Source organism: Marmota monax, unplaced genomic scaffold (assembly GCF_021218885.2).
Source record: "Marmota monax isolate L192 unplaced genomic scaffold, Marmota_monax_Labrador192_F-V1.1 WCK01_AAM20220418_F8-fsc00037, whole genome shotgun sequence".
NCBI lineage: Eukaryota > Metazoa > Chordata > Mammalia > Rodentia > Sciuridae > Marmota > Marmota monax.
The window spans coordinates 4,681,587-4,701,662 of record NW_026693245.1 but is presented as its reverse complement, the minus strand read 5'-3'; the positions used below and the strand labels follow the sequence as shown (position 1 = coordinate 4,701,662).

Here is a 20,076-nt window from a genome sequence, read left to right as displayed (position 1 = left end):
GAGTGGCATATGCCTGCAATCCCAGCAACTCAGGAGGCCGAGGCAGGAGGACTGTGAGTTCAAAGTCAGCCTCAGCAACTTAGCAAGGCCTTATGCAACTCAGAAAGACCCTGTTTCTAAATAAAATATAAAGGGCTTGAGAATGTGGCTCAAGGTTAAGCACCCATGGGATCAATCCCCAGTACCAAAAAAAAAAAAAAAAAAAAAAGAAAGAAAGAAAGAAAAGAATAAAAAAACAGCCTTATGAGTATTCAGGCTGAAATATTGTGTGGACACTACAACTCAGGTGCTTATAGAATATTAAATGACTTGGGAACATGACATAACATTAAGGTGCATGGCTGTTAACAAGAATAAGCAATACATGCACAGAGGGGAAAAAACACCAATTATTTATAGTTTTCTTAGTATGGAGGGATTTTGAAAAATCTTTTTTTTCATTACTGCATTTTAATATATTTGAACTAAGAATAAAATACTAGCATCTATTTTTTCACATCTAGCATTAAACCACATCAGTTACTATATGTCAATTTATATTGAGTCATTTAGATAGAATGCATCATACAGAACCAAAACAGATACCAACTTTCAAAACAAAAGGTTTTCCTGTCTTTCATAAATTTAAAAGAATAAGTACTTTTCTTTTGTAAAAAACAAAGAGCAGGGCAAACATGGTTGTGCATGCCTGCAATCCCTGAGACTTGGGAGACTGAGGCAGGAAGAATTCAAGTTTCAGGCCAGACATAGCAAACTGGCAAGGTCCTGAACAACTAATCCACACCCTATCTCAAAATAAAAACTATAAAGTGCAGGAGGATGTAGCTCAGTGGTAGAGTGCTCCTGGGAAAGATCCCCAGTTCTAATCAGAGAAAGAATAAAGAAGAAGGAGGTGGGAAACATCACAAAAAGTAGATATATGTTCCTTGATGTGCCTTAAAAAAAAAAAAAAAAAAAACTGCAGGTACCATATTAGCATATGTGTGGCAGGTTAAAGACAAGCATAACTGCAAGAGGTGCTATGTACACTTCCCTTGAGTTTTGGTGGCCTCTTTGGACTGCTTTGATGAACAAAATACAATGGGAGATTAGCTGTGCCTTTCCCCAGGAGCTTCCACATCTCGTATGTTGAAAAACTTGCTTTTGGATTTCAGTCACTGTGGTAGCACAAGGCCACACCACATGAAGCAATCACATATATGACAAGCACTCTAGTCAATAATACCAGCTCAGAGCCAGGATGACACTTTTGGACCAACCTCTAGTCATTTTGACATCCAGCATTTTCTGCCTCCCAGCAAGAAGGCCCTTAATTGCCACCAGCCCCAGCCCCACCCACCACCCTACTACAAAGACTCCAGACAAGACCTGCCCAGGTGGGCCCATGGAACAGCCAGAGACATTATATACTGAAGCCAAGTTTTGGAGTGGTCTGTTTTGCGGCAGTAGATGAATGGACTAATGTCGGTGGATACAATTACATGTTGTGTGTACATGTACACACATACATTAGTAGACTAGAAGACATGTTTCCCAGTGCACTAGGGTACCTTGTTGTAAACAGCTATCTGTTAAAATATACTAACATCATCCACTGAGGATTCCAAAAGCAAAAGCACTATTATAATTCCCTCTTCAAAAAGGAATACATTATTAGAAAGGGTAAATTCACTGGTAATCAAAGGTGGAATAAAGATTAAAATTAAATCTCAAATCAGGAAGAGAATTAAATTTAAGATTAACCTAGAATGTAACTACTCAGTTTCTACTACATTTAACATACTCTTTCTTCTATTTTATTGTGTTTGTTGCACAGCAATGTCAATTAATAAAAATCTGTACAACTAAATGTTACATATTTCTGTTTTCACAAGTCATATTGGCAATGAGCAATCTTAGGCTACTAATTTAAATAACACCACCAAGGTATTTAACATTACGTTCAGAATCACCAAATGAATACTCACTTCACTTAAAACAATGTGCCATTCAAAGTAATAGAGAAATGAAACTAACCTGGGCCATTTAAATACTGTGTAAGTGAACAGTGTAGTCGGACAATTATAGGCTCTGTTCGAATGACTTCCCAAGCCACAGCAATCTCCTCCTGCAAAAATATACTCAAAGGATGAATCAGTCATCTATTAAGAATTCAAAATGGGAAAAAAAGTAAAAGCTTTAAAAACTTGTATTTTAAAATTGCCTAAATCATGAATGTTTACAAATTATCTCAAGGCCCATTCATGGGAAAAGAAGGTCAAAGTAAAGTTTTGCTGTAAAACATGAAAAGTAAAAGTGAAAACTTATCATGAAATATAATATTAAAAACCATGAGATTCAGAATATATTAAAAGAATCATTGCCAAAGAAAAAAACTTATAAAATCTGCTTCTTTAATCAGTCATAGCAGTCCTTCACAAATCACTGTAGCAAAGTCATTATGTAATTAATTGTATTATAGACAAAAATTAAAATTGTCCCCTAGAGTAAAAATAAATGTACCAGACATACTGTAAAAATTGATACTTACATCGAGAAAGCTAACATCGATATGCAGATCAATATCTACATCATCAATGGCTCCATATTCCCTGAAAGCAAAGATTAACATTATTTTTTTTTAATTCCTTAAAAGATTGTGTGCTAAGTTATTTTAATTAAAAATTCAAACACTAATTGTGATCCCTGATTTCCACTGATAACTCAGAACTGGCCATGGACATGAATTAACTAACTCCATCTAGTTGAGCTGTCATGTTCTGTGACCTACTTATACCACAGAGACATCTTTCCATTTTTGTGTACATGCATACGCATATATAAATTCAAGGGTGGCTTGCTTCATAGTTTCAAACATTCCCTGTTCCCAAATTTGTCAATCTTCCCAGGTTAGTGCTTTGCTTTTATTACACACTGAAAATTAATAGTTGCTTCTAAAGGCAAGAAAGGAGTTTCTAACACAAGGAAGAAACAAGAGGGAGACATGTGTGGGACAGTGGTGGTTCAAAAACAAATCCAGATTCTTCTGCTATTTAAATGTCACTGTGTTTGGATAGGCAGCTCTAAGAGTCTGGCACATCAGAACTGAAACAAGTAAGAATAGTATATTCCACATGAAGGCATTATGAAGACCAACTTTATACTGCTCAGGTGGTACCACAAAACAGCATATTTTTGTAAGTTAATGAAAGAAAAATAACACTTTTAAGATTCTACACATATACACACACACACACACACTATGTTTTTGTTACTCATAAAATTCTACAATTACAAATAGTATAGATAGCAAGAGTTAAGACTACAGAAATCACCAAAAAGTTAATGGCCAATATTTATTTATCAGAAATTGTTCTAAGGATTTAATATATATGTGATGATTTAACATTCACAAAACATAACTGGTGGGCTGGAGTTGTAGCTCAGTGGTAGAGCGTTTGCCTTGCATGTGAGAGGCCCTGGGTTCTTTCTTCAGCACCACATAAAAATAAATAAAATAAAGGTATTGTGTCCATCTACAACTAAAACAACATTTTAAAAAATTACTGGTGCCATTGTTACCTCCAGTTTATATGTACATAAACTAACTTATTCACCACTGCTTGGTAGTAGAGCAGGGACTTGAACATGTGTATTCTAGGTATTTATGCAACCAGTAAATTGAATCAGTATCTGAAAAACTAACCCTTTGATTAGAAAACAGGTTGATCATTGACAGATAATTTCATATAAGGTCCTCATTTGAGCCTTGTGAAATGGATAATACACTCATTTTGCATGAAAAGAAAATTGAGGCCAGAGAAGTGAGAAAAAAAAAGTTGTCAAATGTAACATGAGTCACTGGGGAAGTCAAGCAGTAAATCCATTCCACATCCAACTTCAAAACTGTGTAAAGGATTAGGGTTGTGGCTCGGTGGTAGAGCACTTGCTTTCCATGTGTGAGGCACTGGGTTCAATTCTCCACACGGAATATAAATAAATGAATAAGATAAAGATCTATCAACAACTAAAACTATGTACAGAACAGTATCTGACACACGGAATACTCAAAAAAAAATGTTGTGTATTATATAAGCAAGTAATACAAGAACAATATACATACTGTTATTTTTGTATGATTCAGAGTAGGAAATTTTAAGGATTTTAACAGTTTAATATAGTATGATAAATAAAGGAATCAGGGACATCATTTCATTTTCAGTTATCTGTGACCAAAAAAAGGGGGCAGTATATGAGAATGTAACAACTTGAAACTCTGGCTTTCTGCATTTTTTTAAAATTCTTTATTTCTTTATTTTTTTTAGTCATACATGACAGCAGAATGAATTTTGACATATAATACATACATGGAATGTACATACATCAATCATATTGTCCATTCTATTCTGCTGCCCTTCCTATCCTCCTTACTCCTCCCCTCCTCTCCCATGCTTTTTCTCTATCCAATCTAATGTGACATACTTTTTTTGTCTTTTTCTGCATTTTAGACTTAAAAATTATATTAAAACATTACATAAAGAAAAAAAGTAAAATTGTTTACATAGGGGTTTAATTTAAAAAAAAAACTACCACAGCAACATAACATCTGTGCTTTACATAAAGGATAAGGTAAATGCAAAATTAATTTTGTTACAATTATACAGAAGTATAACTAAGAACAGGACCAAGTAAATGAACCACAGAAAGGGTAAATATTTTAGGCTTTCAGACTGTATTTATAGTCTCCATGGCATATTCCTCTTCACTTTTGTTTCTCTTCCTCTTTATGTAACACTTTAAAAAAAGCAAAACCTACCTGGAGTGGTGGCGCAAGCCTGTAATCCCACCGGCTCAGGAGGCTGAGAAGGAGGATTGCGAGTTCAAAAACCGCCTGAGCAAAAGCAAGGCTCTAAGCAACTCAGTGAGACCCTGTCTCTAAATAAAATCCAAAATAAGGCTGGGGATGTGGCTCAGTGGTCAAGTGCCCCAATACCATTAAAAAAAGCAAAACCCATTCATAGATTAAAACAGGCCTCACAGTCCCGAGGTGTTAATATAATAACCCTAAATAAAAGCAAACAGATTGTAAATATAACAAATCAATACCCATTGTTAATCATGTAAAAAGAGCAATGATAAGGAGAAATAGCAATGTTCAAGAGAAGTTTCACAGGGATAAAGAGGCCTTGACTACAACTATAGGAATTAATCCTAAGAAAACAGCAGTAAACAAGTGCATCAAACTCTGCATCAGCAGAAATTGGAAACAATTCAACTGAATATCCAAGAATAATAGTTAACATTTAGCTTGTTGAGGTAACTTTTAAAAATACCCATTGCTAAGGAAGTTGATACAAAAATTATTACCTCCAATGTATTTGCCCTTCTTGATCTATGTTGCAGGATCATTTCTAAAAAGCGATACCACTGTGGATGCCACTGTGCATTACACTAGCCAGGTTTTCACAGTGACCATTTCTGACATCCTCATGATCAGGTTTCCTTTCTATCATCTTTGCCAGTTTCATTGGGTGAATAACTTTTATATGAATTTATTTACATTGGCAAGACTTTGGTTATGTTTAGAGACACAAAGAGATAACAAAAAACAGGAAGAATTTTATCCACAATGAATTCTCCTTACACTTTTCCAGATCATGTTAACATAAAGAAAGGTATGGCCAGAATCTGACAGACCTTATTTTAAAACTTTTAACTGTATTTTAAAGTATTCTGTGTATGGTTTCTTAAAATTTTTTGGTTTTGGTTTAAAGTTTTTTTCCCAATATCTGAAAGTATCTAATGTTTTGAAGTTCTAAGGTCAGCCTCTGCAATTTATCGAGACCCTGTCTCAAAATAAAAAATGAAAAGGACTGGGAATGAACAGGTTCTGTGATGAAACAACCCTGGGTACAATCCCCAATATCATAAATATACACACACACAGGGAAGGGGTACAATGGATGTAGAGTCAAAAGTGTTCTTCACCACAGCAGAATGTGAATATGGAATTTAAGGTAGAAGCCCTGAAGGTTTGCAATTAGCTGGACCCTGCAGATGTAGACCTGTAAATAGGCATTTCTTAAATTTTATGCCACGCTTCAAAGAATCCACAAAAGATGCTACATATCTGCAAACCCATTTCAGTTGTGATGCCCTTTCTGTATAATGTGAGTAATTTCATGTTTCCCACTGTGAGATTATGAAGTGTGATTACGGTTTCTCCAGACTCAGGGACCCAGTGATCAGGATCACTTCTATAACTGAATAAATACCTTTCAGTACCCTGGATCTCATGAATAGCAAATACAGAGAATCAAGGTAGAAGCTTGATATATGAATCCAACTTGAATTTGGGCTATGTCCTGAATGCACTTTCAGGATTATAATAGCTCAAAATAATTTCATGCACTGCCTGTATACACCATGAAAAGATCATGTCAAATTAAATGACTTTTTTTCCCTTAAAATGAAGAAAGCAACACAGAAATGATCTGAGGCAATTATTTCACTTTGAAACAGAGGATCTGGAAAAAACTATTACATAAATGACCTCTACTGATACTTAGCAAGACTTCCAATTCAGGGTGAGCTAATTCTAAAGTCTACACATCTTGAAATCTAGACATTTGATTCAGGATATTTACATGATCTAGACAGAATTCTTGGCATTTCAATCTCCTATTTTTAATGGAACTATACAAGAAATAACCTCATTAATGAGATTCACATATGTACTCATAACATATTAAATATTAAACCATCTGGTCTTCCTTTGGCCTTAGTCTATAATACTTCAGATTTTTCATTATACAACTGTGGCATTTTATAACAGTACTTCATCAAAATCAGCTGAGGTTATGCTGCTATTCTGAATGTCTAATTTTTCGTTATGAACTTTCAAGAAAATTATATGTACACACACACGAAATTCTACCATAAACTTTTTAAAATAAATTGTAATTGTAGGTGGACACAATATCTTTATTTTATTTATTTATCTTTATGTGGTGCTGAGGATCAAATCCAGGGCCTCACACGTGCTAGGCAAGGACTCTACCACTGAGCTACAACCCCAGCCCCCATAGAAGAAATAAGCTTCTTTCTATTTAGTTATTTCTACTTTCAGCAATTGGGCAGTGGTATTTTGAGAAGATATTTTGTGAAGAAACGTACAGCTTCGCATGATATCTGAAACTCAACAGCTTGCGTGTCTATCTCTGCATGCCTACTCAATGTGTGTTTTTGCCCAGTGTGGGAAAGATGTTTGTGAATGGGCCAAAAAATATGCAAACTCAGTAGTCAGGAAGAGATCTTGGCAAGATTAGGATATTTGCAAGACTACATCCAAGGTAGCTATAAATTACTCTAAAAGACAACAGGGCTAAGGAGAATTTAAAAATTAGATGCAAACAAGAAGGGAATCTGATCTTTATAAAATAAAATAAAAGTGTTTAAAATGTACTGAATAAATAGCTGCTACAACTCTGCAGTCAGCTTAAACATCCTTGGTGAGATGAGTGTCCAGGATCTGGGCATCTGAAGCTCCATCTAGATTATGCTCTCATGTCTTTGGAAAATACTCTTCCACTGGTTTCTTTTCTCTGTGCCTCTCCTATCATCGCTTTCCCAATTTTTAGTGACAGACTTATTTTTTTTTTCCCCACCACACTTAGAGGCAGAAGGTGGAGAAGCAATATGCTAGAAAAAGTATTACTAACATCTGATGCAAGATCTTGTTTTGATAAAAGACATCCTTCAATGTAGACTAAGCTATGCTGTGGTAACAAACATCTTCAAAAATCTCAGAGGCATAACACACACACAAAAAAAATTGCATCTCCTACTACATTGGAAAGAGGATTGTGGGGTGATTCTATCTATTATGGGTCCCATTTCTGTACCTTCTTTTACTCAGTTTTTAAGAGAGTTTTTCCTCCATCTTGACAATCTGTATTTCCATTTCTCACAAAGAACTCAGATGTGGTTAGTTGCTTTTCTCATTAAATGTCACATAAAAAAATGACACCAAACAGCCTATTGTGCATATTGAGGTACTTCTGTTCTTCAGACTCCATTAAGTTCTTATAAGCCTCAATTAAGTAAAAGAACAGTTAATTAGAATGGTCTGTTTCAACAGACTTAAGAACTATGCAAGGAAGATGATTCTAAGACCTTATGCTTAACTGCCATTTTCCCCATGAGTCCAAGTCTCAGCATTTGAAGGTACAGGATGTTTATTTATTTTAAATAAATAAAAACTAGTCTTGCTACAATTCACCTTTATACCACAAGAACTCTAGGAAAGCATTTATTCTGGAGTCATCCTCTGAAGCTAGAGAAAATCTAGAGCAGGCTAGAGTACGTTTTGTATTCATTAAGATTTAAATTGGATCAAAGAATGTTATAAGCAAAATATGCAAGGGAAAAGAACAAAACCATTTATGACTTTGGGTACTTCATTTGACTGAAATTTCAAGAGTTAACAATAAAAATACAAACACAGATCATCATAAGTACTTAATAAATATATCGTGAACAAATAACTTCTTATGTACATAATAATTTAACTGAAGCCTATAAAGTACTGAAATGTGTTTTAGAAAAGCCTTTAAATATAAAAAGCAGTCAATAAGTACTAAGGTTATCCTATTTTATGTTGTTGTATTTTGTCTCTTAAATGTATTTCATAGCCTTTTGCTTCAGTGGATACATTATTGTGTTTAAAATTAAAGTTTTAAACTTTAAAGCAAAATTTGATTGCTATAAAAAATATCTATTGTTTTGGACTATTTATAAATAGTCCTTATTGCCTTCTTCATACCTTTATATCATAATATTGAATGACTATCCATAAACTAATATCCATATTAACAAATACATTTATTTTATAACATTGACTGAATATCCATATTAACAGAAAACAACTGTGAAACAATTTGCTAATATTGGGGCTGGGGATGTGGCTCAAGCGGTAGCGCGCTTCCCTGGCATGAGTGCAGTGCTGGGTTTGATCCTCAACACCACATACAAATAAAAGATGTTGTGTCCACCAAAAACTAAAAGATAAATATTAAAAAATTCTCTCTCTCTCTCTCTCTCTCTCTCTCAAAAAAAATTGCTAATATTCTAAGTCTACAAAGATTTGCTTTTCTAAATATAATGCCTTTACAGTCACTCAACTGCAGTGCCTCCACAAGTGAGAGAGTGTCTGAGCATGGTCCCAGGTTGCTGAGGCTGCAGGGGGTGATGGGCTTTTTCTGTAGTTAAGATAAACTTGGCAATTATAAATTATAGCTGTGTCCTAAGTACCCATTAAAAATATTTGTTTGCTCTCTCAAAATATGAATATGTCCACAGAAGGAGTTATAACGAGATAATGTAGCTGTCCTTTTTCAGAGATGGTACCACTGACAACAGTCAAGAATCCACCATAAATTGTGTATTTCATGTATGACCCATGCAATGGTATGCACGATATTAGATGAATGATTTAAAAAAACAAAGCAAAACAAAATGAAACAAGAAAATAGTACTGCTTCAACATTCACAGAATTCAGTCTAGGGAGAGGGAAGTAAACTAATTATAAAAACACATGAGAAGCAGAATAAATAAGACAAATGCCAAATAAATATATGGGGAATCCAGAGGGCAAAATAGCTAATCTGCATTAAACATTTAAAGGTGGCTCAGAGAATAGACCTGTAGATGGGGGCTTAAACAGAGGCAGTAACCGGGTTTGAAGGGAAGTATTCCTTGAGGAGAGAACTGATCTGCAAATGCCTGAAGTTGTGGGGAAGTAAAGGGCCTCTGGGTGATTTGGGTGGATAAGGGGGGAACTGAGGTCAGACTGCCAGGAGAGTGTAGAATTCCATGGAGACTTAAAAGGCTAAACTACAGGCAAAGAACAAGAAACCAGAATACCAGCTGGAAGCTACTTTAAAGCCAGAGAAGTCTTCTTCTTATATTACAGAGAGGAAAAAGAAGGTAAATAAGGACAATGAGATCTTCTGAATGACTATATAAAAAGTGGAAATTTATCACCAATTATTAGGTAAGTGAAGAATAAAATACATTACCATTCAAACAAGAGCTGTGCAAATTTATGTCTTCTTTTTTAGGGATCAGATCACAATGTGGCTTTGCATTATTTACTTTTATTGCTCACAAGAATATGGCCTTGATTTATGATAAAACAGGATGAACCCAGCTGACCAAACCTACTTCAGTGATTAATTGACACTTCGTAAGACTACTATTTCTTCAAACTAAATCTCCAAAATAACTAGTTTCTTTAATGTAATCACTGAAATCTTAAACCACACATACAAAAATATACATAAATCTGCCATTTTCTATAAATAGAAACAGAATTCTCACACACACACACACACACACACACACACACACGTCTCAAAAATATTCAAATAAAATATCCCTCAAAAAAATTCCTTAAATGTAAACTACTCCAACAGAGAATCCAAATGCATAACCAATTTTAATTTTTATTCACCGAAGGCACTCATTTACCTGAGAGAAACTGCATGTGGCCCATATATCTCTCTCACTGCCGATAAGTCAGCTTCCAACTGTGGGTGCTTGTGTAGTTCCCCATCATAGTTCACCTGATGAAAGGGATGGTTCAGAAGTGACTGAGAGATAGCCAATATGGAAAGCAGTATAGAGATTCCTTGGAAATCTGAGAATGGAACCACCATTTGACTCAGCTATCCCTCTCCTCAGTTTATACCCAAAAGACTTAAAATCAGCATACTACAGGGACACAGCCACATCAATGTTTATAGCAGCACAGTTCACAATAGATAAACTGTGAAACCAACCTAGACGCCCTTCAACAGATGAATGGATAATAAAAATGTGGCATATATACACAATGGAATTTTACTCAGCAATAAAAGAGAAAAATCATGGCATTTGCAGGTAAATGGATGGAGTTAGAGAAGATAATGCTAAGTGAAGTTAGCCAATCCCCCCAAAAAAACAAATGAAGAATGTTTTCTCTGATATAAGGAGGCTGACTCATAGTGGGATAGGGAGGCGGAAGGAGTAGATGAATTCTAGATAGGATAGAGGGGTGGGAGGGAAAGGGAGGGGGCAGAGGATTAGCAAGGATGGTGGAATGTGATGGACATCATCATCCAAAGTACATATATGAAGACACAAATTGGGTGTCAACATACTTTATATACAACCAGATATGAAAAATTGTGCTGTATATGTGTAATAAGAATTGCAATGCATTCCACTGTCATTTACTTTTTTAAAAAATCAATTAAAAAAAAGAAGTGACTGAAGGATAATAAGAATCACAAGAACTAAAACACTATCTTTTGGACAGGCCACTCTGTGTTCTGCCATGGATATTTTCAACTTCATTTAAAAAAAAAAGATAATTCACTGGTGTTCCTAGGTTCACATATGGCTAAAATAATTCATTGTTAAAATTACACTGTTTTGACATAAAGAAAAAGGAAATGTTAAAAAGGAGTGAAATAAATGCCTGCCAGATAATCTCAAAAACTTCTAGATAAATATTTTACTAAGCATTTACTTCCCCTTTATAACAATCAATAATGAAACAAAAATCAAACTTATTATTTTGCATCGTGTTCAAGTATTATATTGGTTAAAGAATCTTTTCATTAGGAAAACTATCCCATTACTAGAAAATTATTCCTTGGAGAGAAGAAACCTGGTTTTATTGAGTCCATATTTCTAGTAATTTGCTTATGCTTAACTAACAAACTACAAATTTTTGATTCTGACTGAATAGAATTGCTTGAATTATTTTACATTATAACCACCCTCTTATTATTATACTGCCCAAGTTACAAAGCACATTTGATCAAGGGTGATAAAGAAACAGAACATATAACCCATTTCCTAAAAAATCAAATATTCGGTTTTAAATTTCAATATTATCCTGGAAAAATTTGATGAGTTATTTTATAAATATATATAGCTAGGCTATTTTCATACATTTAAATTACGACATTACTTCATAGCAATTTCTGACCACAGTGAATACAAATACAAATGAATAAGGAATAGCTCAATAATCAGGACCCATGGAATTTTATAAAGCTTAACAATCAACGTTTTTATTGTGTCCTATTTCAAAACACTAAGTGATATATACTTAACCAAAGTAAAAGCTAAAAGCATAAGAAAATGTAATCTGAAAAATTTCTGGAATGAATTAAGACAACTTCAAAGTAAATAAATGATTACAGTTAAAAAAAAAAGATAATCTTGTTTCTGAGGATATGTAGAAAAAATGAGAAACAGATCAATTATACAGATTTTTCTAGTGAGTCACAGAATCATGATGAACTCCTAGGTCTCTTAACTCTCAGGTACTGATTTGTACTAAGATAAACATGGATATCAGAACTTTGAGACTAGATATTTGGAAGACAGGTTTTCTTACCTGTCCTCCATAATAAAATTCTTCAGAATCATTATCACCTTCAGAATCCTCTTCCACTGTACTATTTTGTCTTGACTCCTTAAAACAATGAGAGTAATAAGACAATTTTAATGGTCAAACTACTTTGCCTCCATTTGAAAATAAATTTGCCATAATAGAAAGCTTTTATGCATAGTACAACAATTTTATATATAGATTTCTTGGTGCAGTAGTATAACAAATAAAAGAGTAATAAGAGGAAGTTTTGCAGATGCATTGACCTCTTCATAAAATATAACTTCCTGGAAAGTTTTCTTTCTTTCTTTCACTGATCTTAAAATTTGTAATTTATTATCTGATATGCATTAAAAGCTTATATGTATTAAAAACCTTTGTATAATCAATTATATGTTCAGCTTTCCTTTGACAAAACATCTGGCGAGTTCATACTAGTATAATTTTTATTAACAAGTCTCTTTGCATTGTTTATCCAAGACTGACCTCACTTCTATTGCCAACATCAAAATAAAAAAGAATGAATGTGATAATATAAAAATCAAATTATAAACATAAATATGAATCACATTGTGAAAAAAAACCTTTCAGTATATAGAACTTATTTTAGAATTCAGAATTCAAACAGGTATTTAAATGCTTAAACTTCAAAAGTTTCAGTTTTTAATTAAATGCACAAAGCTGCTATGAGGACTGAGTACAAAAAAAAAATGAAAATTCTTATTGGTATTTCTATTATCGCCTTAATATTAACAATGTCAGAAACAATAGATAACTTCTTTGGGGCGCAAGAATCCATTCATCCAATATTTTATATGAAATATTCATTCCTAAATTTCAAGTTCTTAAGGAAAATAAAACAACCAGAAAAGGGGACTTTCAGAATAGCATTTGGTCAATAATAGTGTGGAGCAAGCAGCAATTCTCACTGTGGATAAACAAAGGAAGGATCCATGGCACAACCCTTAACAGGAAGGGAGCTGCATCAAGCGCATAGCTTTCAAGGAAAGAACTACTGTCCCACTGCACATATATTTCTAAATGTCATGTTACTTATTCATAGACTCAAGTGAATTTTTAAAAAGTGGGGAGAAGACATAATTTAAAAAAAATACTGAACAATAAATAATAAGACTATACCGATCCTAAGGGTCCCATCAAAATTATGTATAGCCATGTGGAGTTCTATGTAATCAACAGAATAAATTATGTTTGGCACGCATTTCAACCATTTTTTAACCAAATGTTCTTTTCTATTATTTTAAAGGGAAATTAATTCTCAAAATTAATTTTAGGTCACTCCCCTTACCACACAAAAAGTCCCTAACTCACAAGCTTGATTTTCATTCACAACATTCAATTTTAATCTAAGTAACAATGAGATATTAACTCCCAATACATGGTAAATTTAAAACATATTCATGCTGTTTACAAAAAACAAAAATAGAACTTACATACCTCCCCATTTTCCTTTTGCAGTTTGGATTTTATGGATAAACAACAGTTAATGTCATTTGTTTTTCTTAGTTCTGAAATAAAGTTATAATTTTAAAAATTACTTTAGTTTTGAGGACACCATTCACCAAGTGTTCATGAGTTTCCATCTAAAACTACCCCTTCCCTCTACTTTGCAAAGAACTAAAGGATATTTTATAATTTTATCGTATTGGGGAAAAATACAATAATGAAAGTTATTCTGACTTTTTTTTCAGTGTATGTAAAGATGTTATCAAACTAAAGCACCAGTATACAAATTTCTTCAGCTCTCAGAATATATTTACAGTATTTTTCATTGCCATTAAATAGAAAAATAATATATAAGGAAATGACATATACCAGCCATTGTCAACATAATACATTTAAACGAGGTTTTTGAAACAATTAACTCACGTTTTAAAATTTATTTTATAACAAACTAATAGTTTTTAAACAGAAGGTATACACATAGAACCAGATTAATAGATGCTAAAGGTGAATATTAGTTAACTCAGATAAAAGACACAAAGCTACATCAACTAAGAAAAATCAACCTAGGATAAAAAAAAAAAGTATTACTAGTACCTGTTGCAATTCTATGAAAAATTACTGGAATTGGCTCTGTAGTAACTAGTACATCTTCATCATTTTCTGAACTTGACACATATGTATTGTCTGCACACAAAAAAATATATAGATAATTAAAGGCACAGTGTAAAATAAAATTGTAAAATAAGAAAGTTCAGATCACGTAATAGTTCCAATTCTTATAAAGAACACACTGCTACTCTAATAAACTCTTTAAAAAAATGAAGCAAATTTCAGATTTATGCATAAATGGCCTGATGAAAGATTTTTATAGTCTCCCTTTAAAATACAGACTTTAGATAGACCCTATGCAAATACATTTCTAATATTCCATGAGGCAATAAATCATTCAGATGTAACTGGTTTTCCTCAACTGGCTCCTGCTCTCTATCAATATGAACCATAAGGAGCAGGGTGAAAGTGTGGAGGGAAAAATCTCAAGAGCACATGATACAGTAAAAGAAATTCAGTCAAATCATGTAAGAATTTGAACTGAAGATTCTGTTGAAATCATAATGTTCTACCGTTGGTTTTTGTTGTTGGTGGTGGTGGTGGTGCTGGTGGTGGTGATGGTGGTGCTGCTGCTGGAGATTGAACCCAGGGCATTGTGAATGCAAGGCGCTTAAGCATTCTACCAACTCAGCTATATCCCCAGCCCTCTACTGTATATTTTTTTAATTGATATAAATCAAGTCTCACAATTATCATTCTTCCCTAAATCAATTATATATATGTATATATATATATACACACACATTATTCAAGTTGAGTATGCAGAGCATTAAAATATTCCATGAGTCCTTGCATTTCTTATTTATTGTTTGTTTCTTCTGGAAAAATAATATAATATATAAGTTCAACACTTTGTTCTGATAGACACGTATCTACAAGTATATGGAAATGTAATAGGTATTTACTGTCCTTTTCTCATTGCTGACTGCAGAGAATCTGTAAGACAGCTATTTAATGAACTAATTCATTAATGATGATTCTATAATGCACCCATCAAGGACCTACTAAATTGTATAAATAAAATATTACCAGTGAATAATAGAAACATGGATCAATTTCTGCTAAGGGAAATTAGTATTGAGATGACTGAAGGAATACATGTTACAAGATCTTTCTGAGCCAGCTTTTCATAATATTGTGTCAGTACAGTGAGAACATGATTCTTAATTGATAGTTATCTAAGTCATTACTTTATTTCTGAAAAAAACATCTGTACTGTTTTTAGACTTTGAGAATAAGTCAATGATAGAAATATGCACCTACAGCTTAACTGCAAAAGACTCTCAACAGACATTAAGTCTTTAACAGTTATTCAGGGGAGTGGGAGTCGATTATCCCTGAAACAAAACAACTCTGCCTCATGACTTTGACTACTGTTAATCACAAATAGTGCTTTATTTAATGTTCAAATACCATCAAGGAGGTTATGAAATTTTCATGCCTATCAAGTGGGACCACAGATTAAGAAACCCATTTATTATAAATTATTTTAGTTAATGTTTTAGCCTGCTAGTTGACCATTTATCAAGAATCACTTCTGGCTATAACCTTGTACTTTCAGGTAAGCATAAAACCTTTCCATTAGAGCCAGATTTTTTTTTAAGTCTTTCCCTGTTAGTAATTCAAAGTTATTTACTACTAAATCAACATAATTATCTGTTTTACTTATGCAGAATGGATTCACTGGAGTAAAGTAGGGAGAAAATAAGTATTAAAAGGGAGCTTTAGAAAAACAAAAAGTAGCAGCTGACCACCAGCTAGAAGTGATGATCTTGAACGATCCATAAAGTGGGCGGTATCATGCAATTCATGGCATTGTGGGATGACGGAGATTTTACTGAAGCCTTCTAGAGGCAGGCAAATTAAGATATTCTTAAGAAAACATGAAGCTGAGTGGTCAAGTGTTTGCCTAACATGTATTAAGATCCTGGGTATAGCTCAGTGGTCAAGTATTTGCCTACCATGTGTTAATCCCCAGCACCATGCCCCCTCAAACAAAAAAAAAAAAAAAAAAAACAGGCAGATTGAACATTCATGAACTAAAATTTCATTTCCAGTATGCACTTACCAGGGTAATCCCAAATACTATGTATGATTATAAAGTTCTAAGTCAAAAATTTTAAAAAGAAATAAACAGTGAATAACTTAAGGATTTTCTATCAAAATGTCTCATGTAAAGTAATGTATACAACTATTCTCTATTCATTACTACGGGGGAAAAAAGAACAACTCTTACAATATAAAATCCACAAAAAAGTACAAGTAAACCATAGGACAATGATTTGATGCAATATAATATAATATGTGAATATATATTTGATTTAAGATAGCCAAAAATCAAGATGTTCTCAGATTTCATGTCATTAACAATTAAATTACTACCATGATATAATGGGCCTCATCAGATCACAAAGACATATCCTTTTATTTTTTTTCTTTCTTTTTGTGATTCCAGGAATTGAACCCAGGGTTGCTTAACCACATGAGCCACATCCCCAGCCCTTTTTATTTTGAGACAGGGTGAACCTAAAGGACTTATTTCCGAAATAAGCCAGAAACAAATATTTCATCTCATATACATGGACTCTTTAAAAAAAAAAAAACTGAACTGGAAAAGGCTGAACTGGAAAAGAGTAGAACAGATTGGGGAGAAATACAAAGATGTTGGTCAAAGGGAAATCAGGTGTTTCTAAAACATTCACTTATAAAATGAAAAAGTTCCAAGGTCCTAATACACAGGATGGGTGATGTTAGATATGTTACTGAGGAGGTTTGAATCTTAGCTATAAAACAAGGAGGCGTGTTGATGATCTCTGAGGTTGCAACAACAGTACCAATCCATTCTGTTTTCCTTTTTGTTGTTGTTGTTGTTGTTAACAACATCAGCAGGGCCTGGTGGTACATGCCTGTAATCCCAGTACTTGACAGGCTGAAGCAGGAGGACTGCCAAGTTTGAAGCCATCCTCAGCAACTTAGATCCTATATCAAAATAATAAAAAGGGCTAGGGATACAGCTCAGTGGTAGAGCACACCTGGTTCAATTCCCAAAGCCAAAAATAAATAAGCAATTACTTATAAATCTTCCTGGGGCTGGAGTCGTAGCTCAGTGGTAAAGCGGTTGCACAGCATGTGTGAGGGTTGGATTTTCAGCACCACATAAAAATAACTAAATAAAATTAAGGTCCATGAATACACATTTTTTTAAAAGTTATATATAAATCTTCCTTGAATTATTTTTCCACCTGTAATATTATCATCATTTAGAAATGGCAAAGTAGGACATAATTAGGGTTACGGAATACATTTAAGGTAACAGAAACAGGATGTTTTCAAAATAAATTTCCTCACTGGAATTCTACTTGACCCCAGAACTGTCAATTTTGTTTTGTCTTGCTTTGAGACCTCTGGAGACAGGTTGTTTAATGTGTACATTTTGTAGAAGACCAACAGATCTTTGTTAAAGCTGGCAACAATACGAATATTTTTCTCTTCGCTTCCCTACCAAAGCATTCAGATATTACCAGAACTTTCATAAACAACTGGGAAAGATAAGTAGAGAGCTACAGAAAAGCCCCTTTTAAACTACTGTTTTCATTCTACTTCAAATACAGCATAATTTAAGTAAAGTCATTCCATTCTTCATTACTATGTAATTTAAAAGAAATGACAATTATAAGCAATAATTACATAGATTAGGTATGATCCTATATATTTTCCTTGAATTTTCTATGTAATTTCAGGTCATCTCCCAAGCAAGTCAATTATTATTTCTATTTTAGATTAGTAGATCGAGACAGAGATATTAAGTCATCTGTTCAAATTACTTAAGTAATTAATTAATTATACCAGTAGAAAGTAATGAAGCTCAAATATTTCTGAATTCAAACATCAATGCTTTGTCATTATGTGTTTTTAAAATAACACTATAGCTTAGAACCTGATCTTATCGGAGCGAACACCGAGCGCGGGGCGACTCCCGGAACTGTCCCGGAACCGCCCTGGCCCAGGGCTGCGGAGCCTGCGGAGGCTGCTTCTTGGACCCTGCTCCTATCAGAGCATACACCAAGCACTAAGCGGCCGAATTCCGGCTCCCGGAACTGAGCCCGCGGGGACTGCTTCTTGGAGCCTACACTTATAGGAGCTTACACCGAGCACGGAGCGGCCGAGTTCCGGCTCCCGGAACTTCCCTGGCCCGGGGCTAGGAGCCCACGGAAACTGCTTCTCGGTCCGGGTCCTGCTGAGGGCAGGTCAGGACTCACCCGTTGCTTTGGTTGCCCAGCAAGGGGAACGAAATGCTGCCATTCGCATAGGATACCAACATGGCAGAGATCTGATGTCATCAGAAAGCGGCAGAGGAGAGAACTTCATCAATACCAGCGGCAACATAAACAGTTGGTCTCCTGGTAGGGGGGGTGAGGCACAGACACCCGAGTCTCCTCAATTTGTCGTCGAGCTAGAGGGGAGGAGACGGGCCGCCGCCAGCGCCCGGAGCAGGCCCAGTGGCTCGCCAGCGTGGTGACCGCGTGACCCCAATTGGAGAGGGGACGGAGCGGACCCGCCACCCACAACCGCAAGGTGGGCAGACCCGCGACCCAGTGGTACATGGGCGTGGTAGGAGGGGCAGGGCAGAGCCGCCGTTCGCGCTTGCAAGGTAAACAGACCTGTGACAGCCTGGCGGGTAAGGCCCAGTGGCCTGCCAGTGTGGTACACACGTCACCCCAACTGGAGTAGGGGCAGAGCAGATCCTTCTCCCACGCCCGGATCAGGCCCTGCCGGTGTGGTGGTCACGTGACCCCAACTGGACTGGGGGCGGAGCGGAATCGCCACCCGTGCCTGCAGGGTGAGCAGACCTGTGACCAACCTGCAGATCAGGCCCAGGGGTCCGCAGGCGTGGTAGGAGGGGCAGGGCAGATCCGCCGCCCACGCCTCCAAGGTAGGCAGACCTGCAACAGACCGGCGGATCAGGCCCAGGAGCCTGCCGGCGTGGTACACACACCACCCTAATTGGAGTAGGGGCAGAGCAGAGCCTCCACCTGTGCCCGAAAGGTGGGCAGATCTGCGACCGACCAGCGGGACAGGCCCAGTGGCCTGCCGGTACGACAGACACGTCACCCCACTTGGAGTAGGGGCAGAGTAGAGCCGCCACCCGCGCCTGCAGGGTAGGCAAACCTGCAACCGACCGGCGGATCAGGCCCAGTGGCCTGCCGGCGTGGTACACTTGTCACCCCAATTGGAGTAGCGGCAGAACAGAACCGCCGCCAGCGCCCAGAACAGGCCCAGTGACCTGCCGGCGTGGCAGCCACGACACCCCAATTGGAATAAGGAGAGAGCAGAGCCGCCGCCCGCACCTGCAGGAAAGATACGCAAGCAGTATGAAAAGACAAGGAAAGAAAGGACCACAAGCAATGCAGGTCAACGCAACTTTAGAAGAGGTAACAGCTGCAGCAGATGGAATGTCAGATAAAGAATTCAGGATATACATGCTTCAGATGATCTGGAGTATCAAGGAAGACATTAAACAGCAAAATCAGACAATGAAAGATCACTTCGACAAAGAATTACGCAAAAAAATCCA

At 35.8% G+C, this 20,076-nt stretch overlaps 1 protein-coding gene across 2 annotated transcripts in view; it reads right to left on the bottom strand.

Annotated features, from left to right (window-relative positions):
- Window positions 1-20,076, bottom strand: part of Parp8 (poly(ADP-ribose) polymerase family member 8) — a 182,359-nt gene that overhangs the window by 53,572 nt on the left and 108,711 nt on the right. For both annotated transcript variants that reach the window (XM_046456280.2, XM_046456281.2), the window contains exons 5-10: window positions 14,487-14,576; window positions 13,884-13,954; window positions 12,432-12,509; window positions 10,511-10,605; window positions 2,531-2,591; window positions 2,017-2,107 (exon numbers count right to left, since the gene is read on the bottom strand). In XM_046456280.2, coding sequence (XP_046312236.1) covers window positions 2,017-2,107; window positions 2,531-2,591; window positions 10,511-10,605; window positions 12,432-12,509; window positions 13,884-13,954; window positions 14,487-14,576 — 486 coding nt within the window. The remainder of the gene's footprint in view (window positions 1-2,016; window positions 2,108-2,530; window positions 2,592-10,510; window positions 10,606-12,431; window positions 12,510-13,883; window positions 13,955-14,486; window positions 14,577-20,076) is intronic.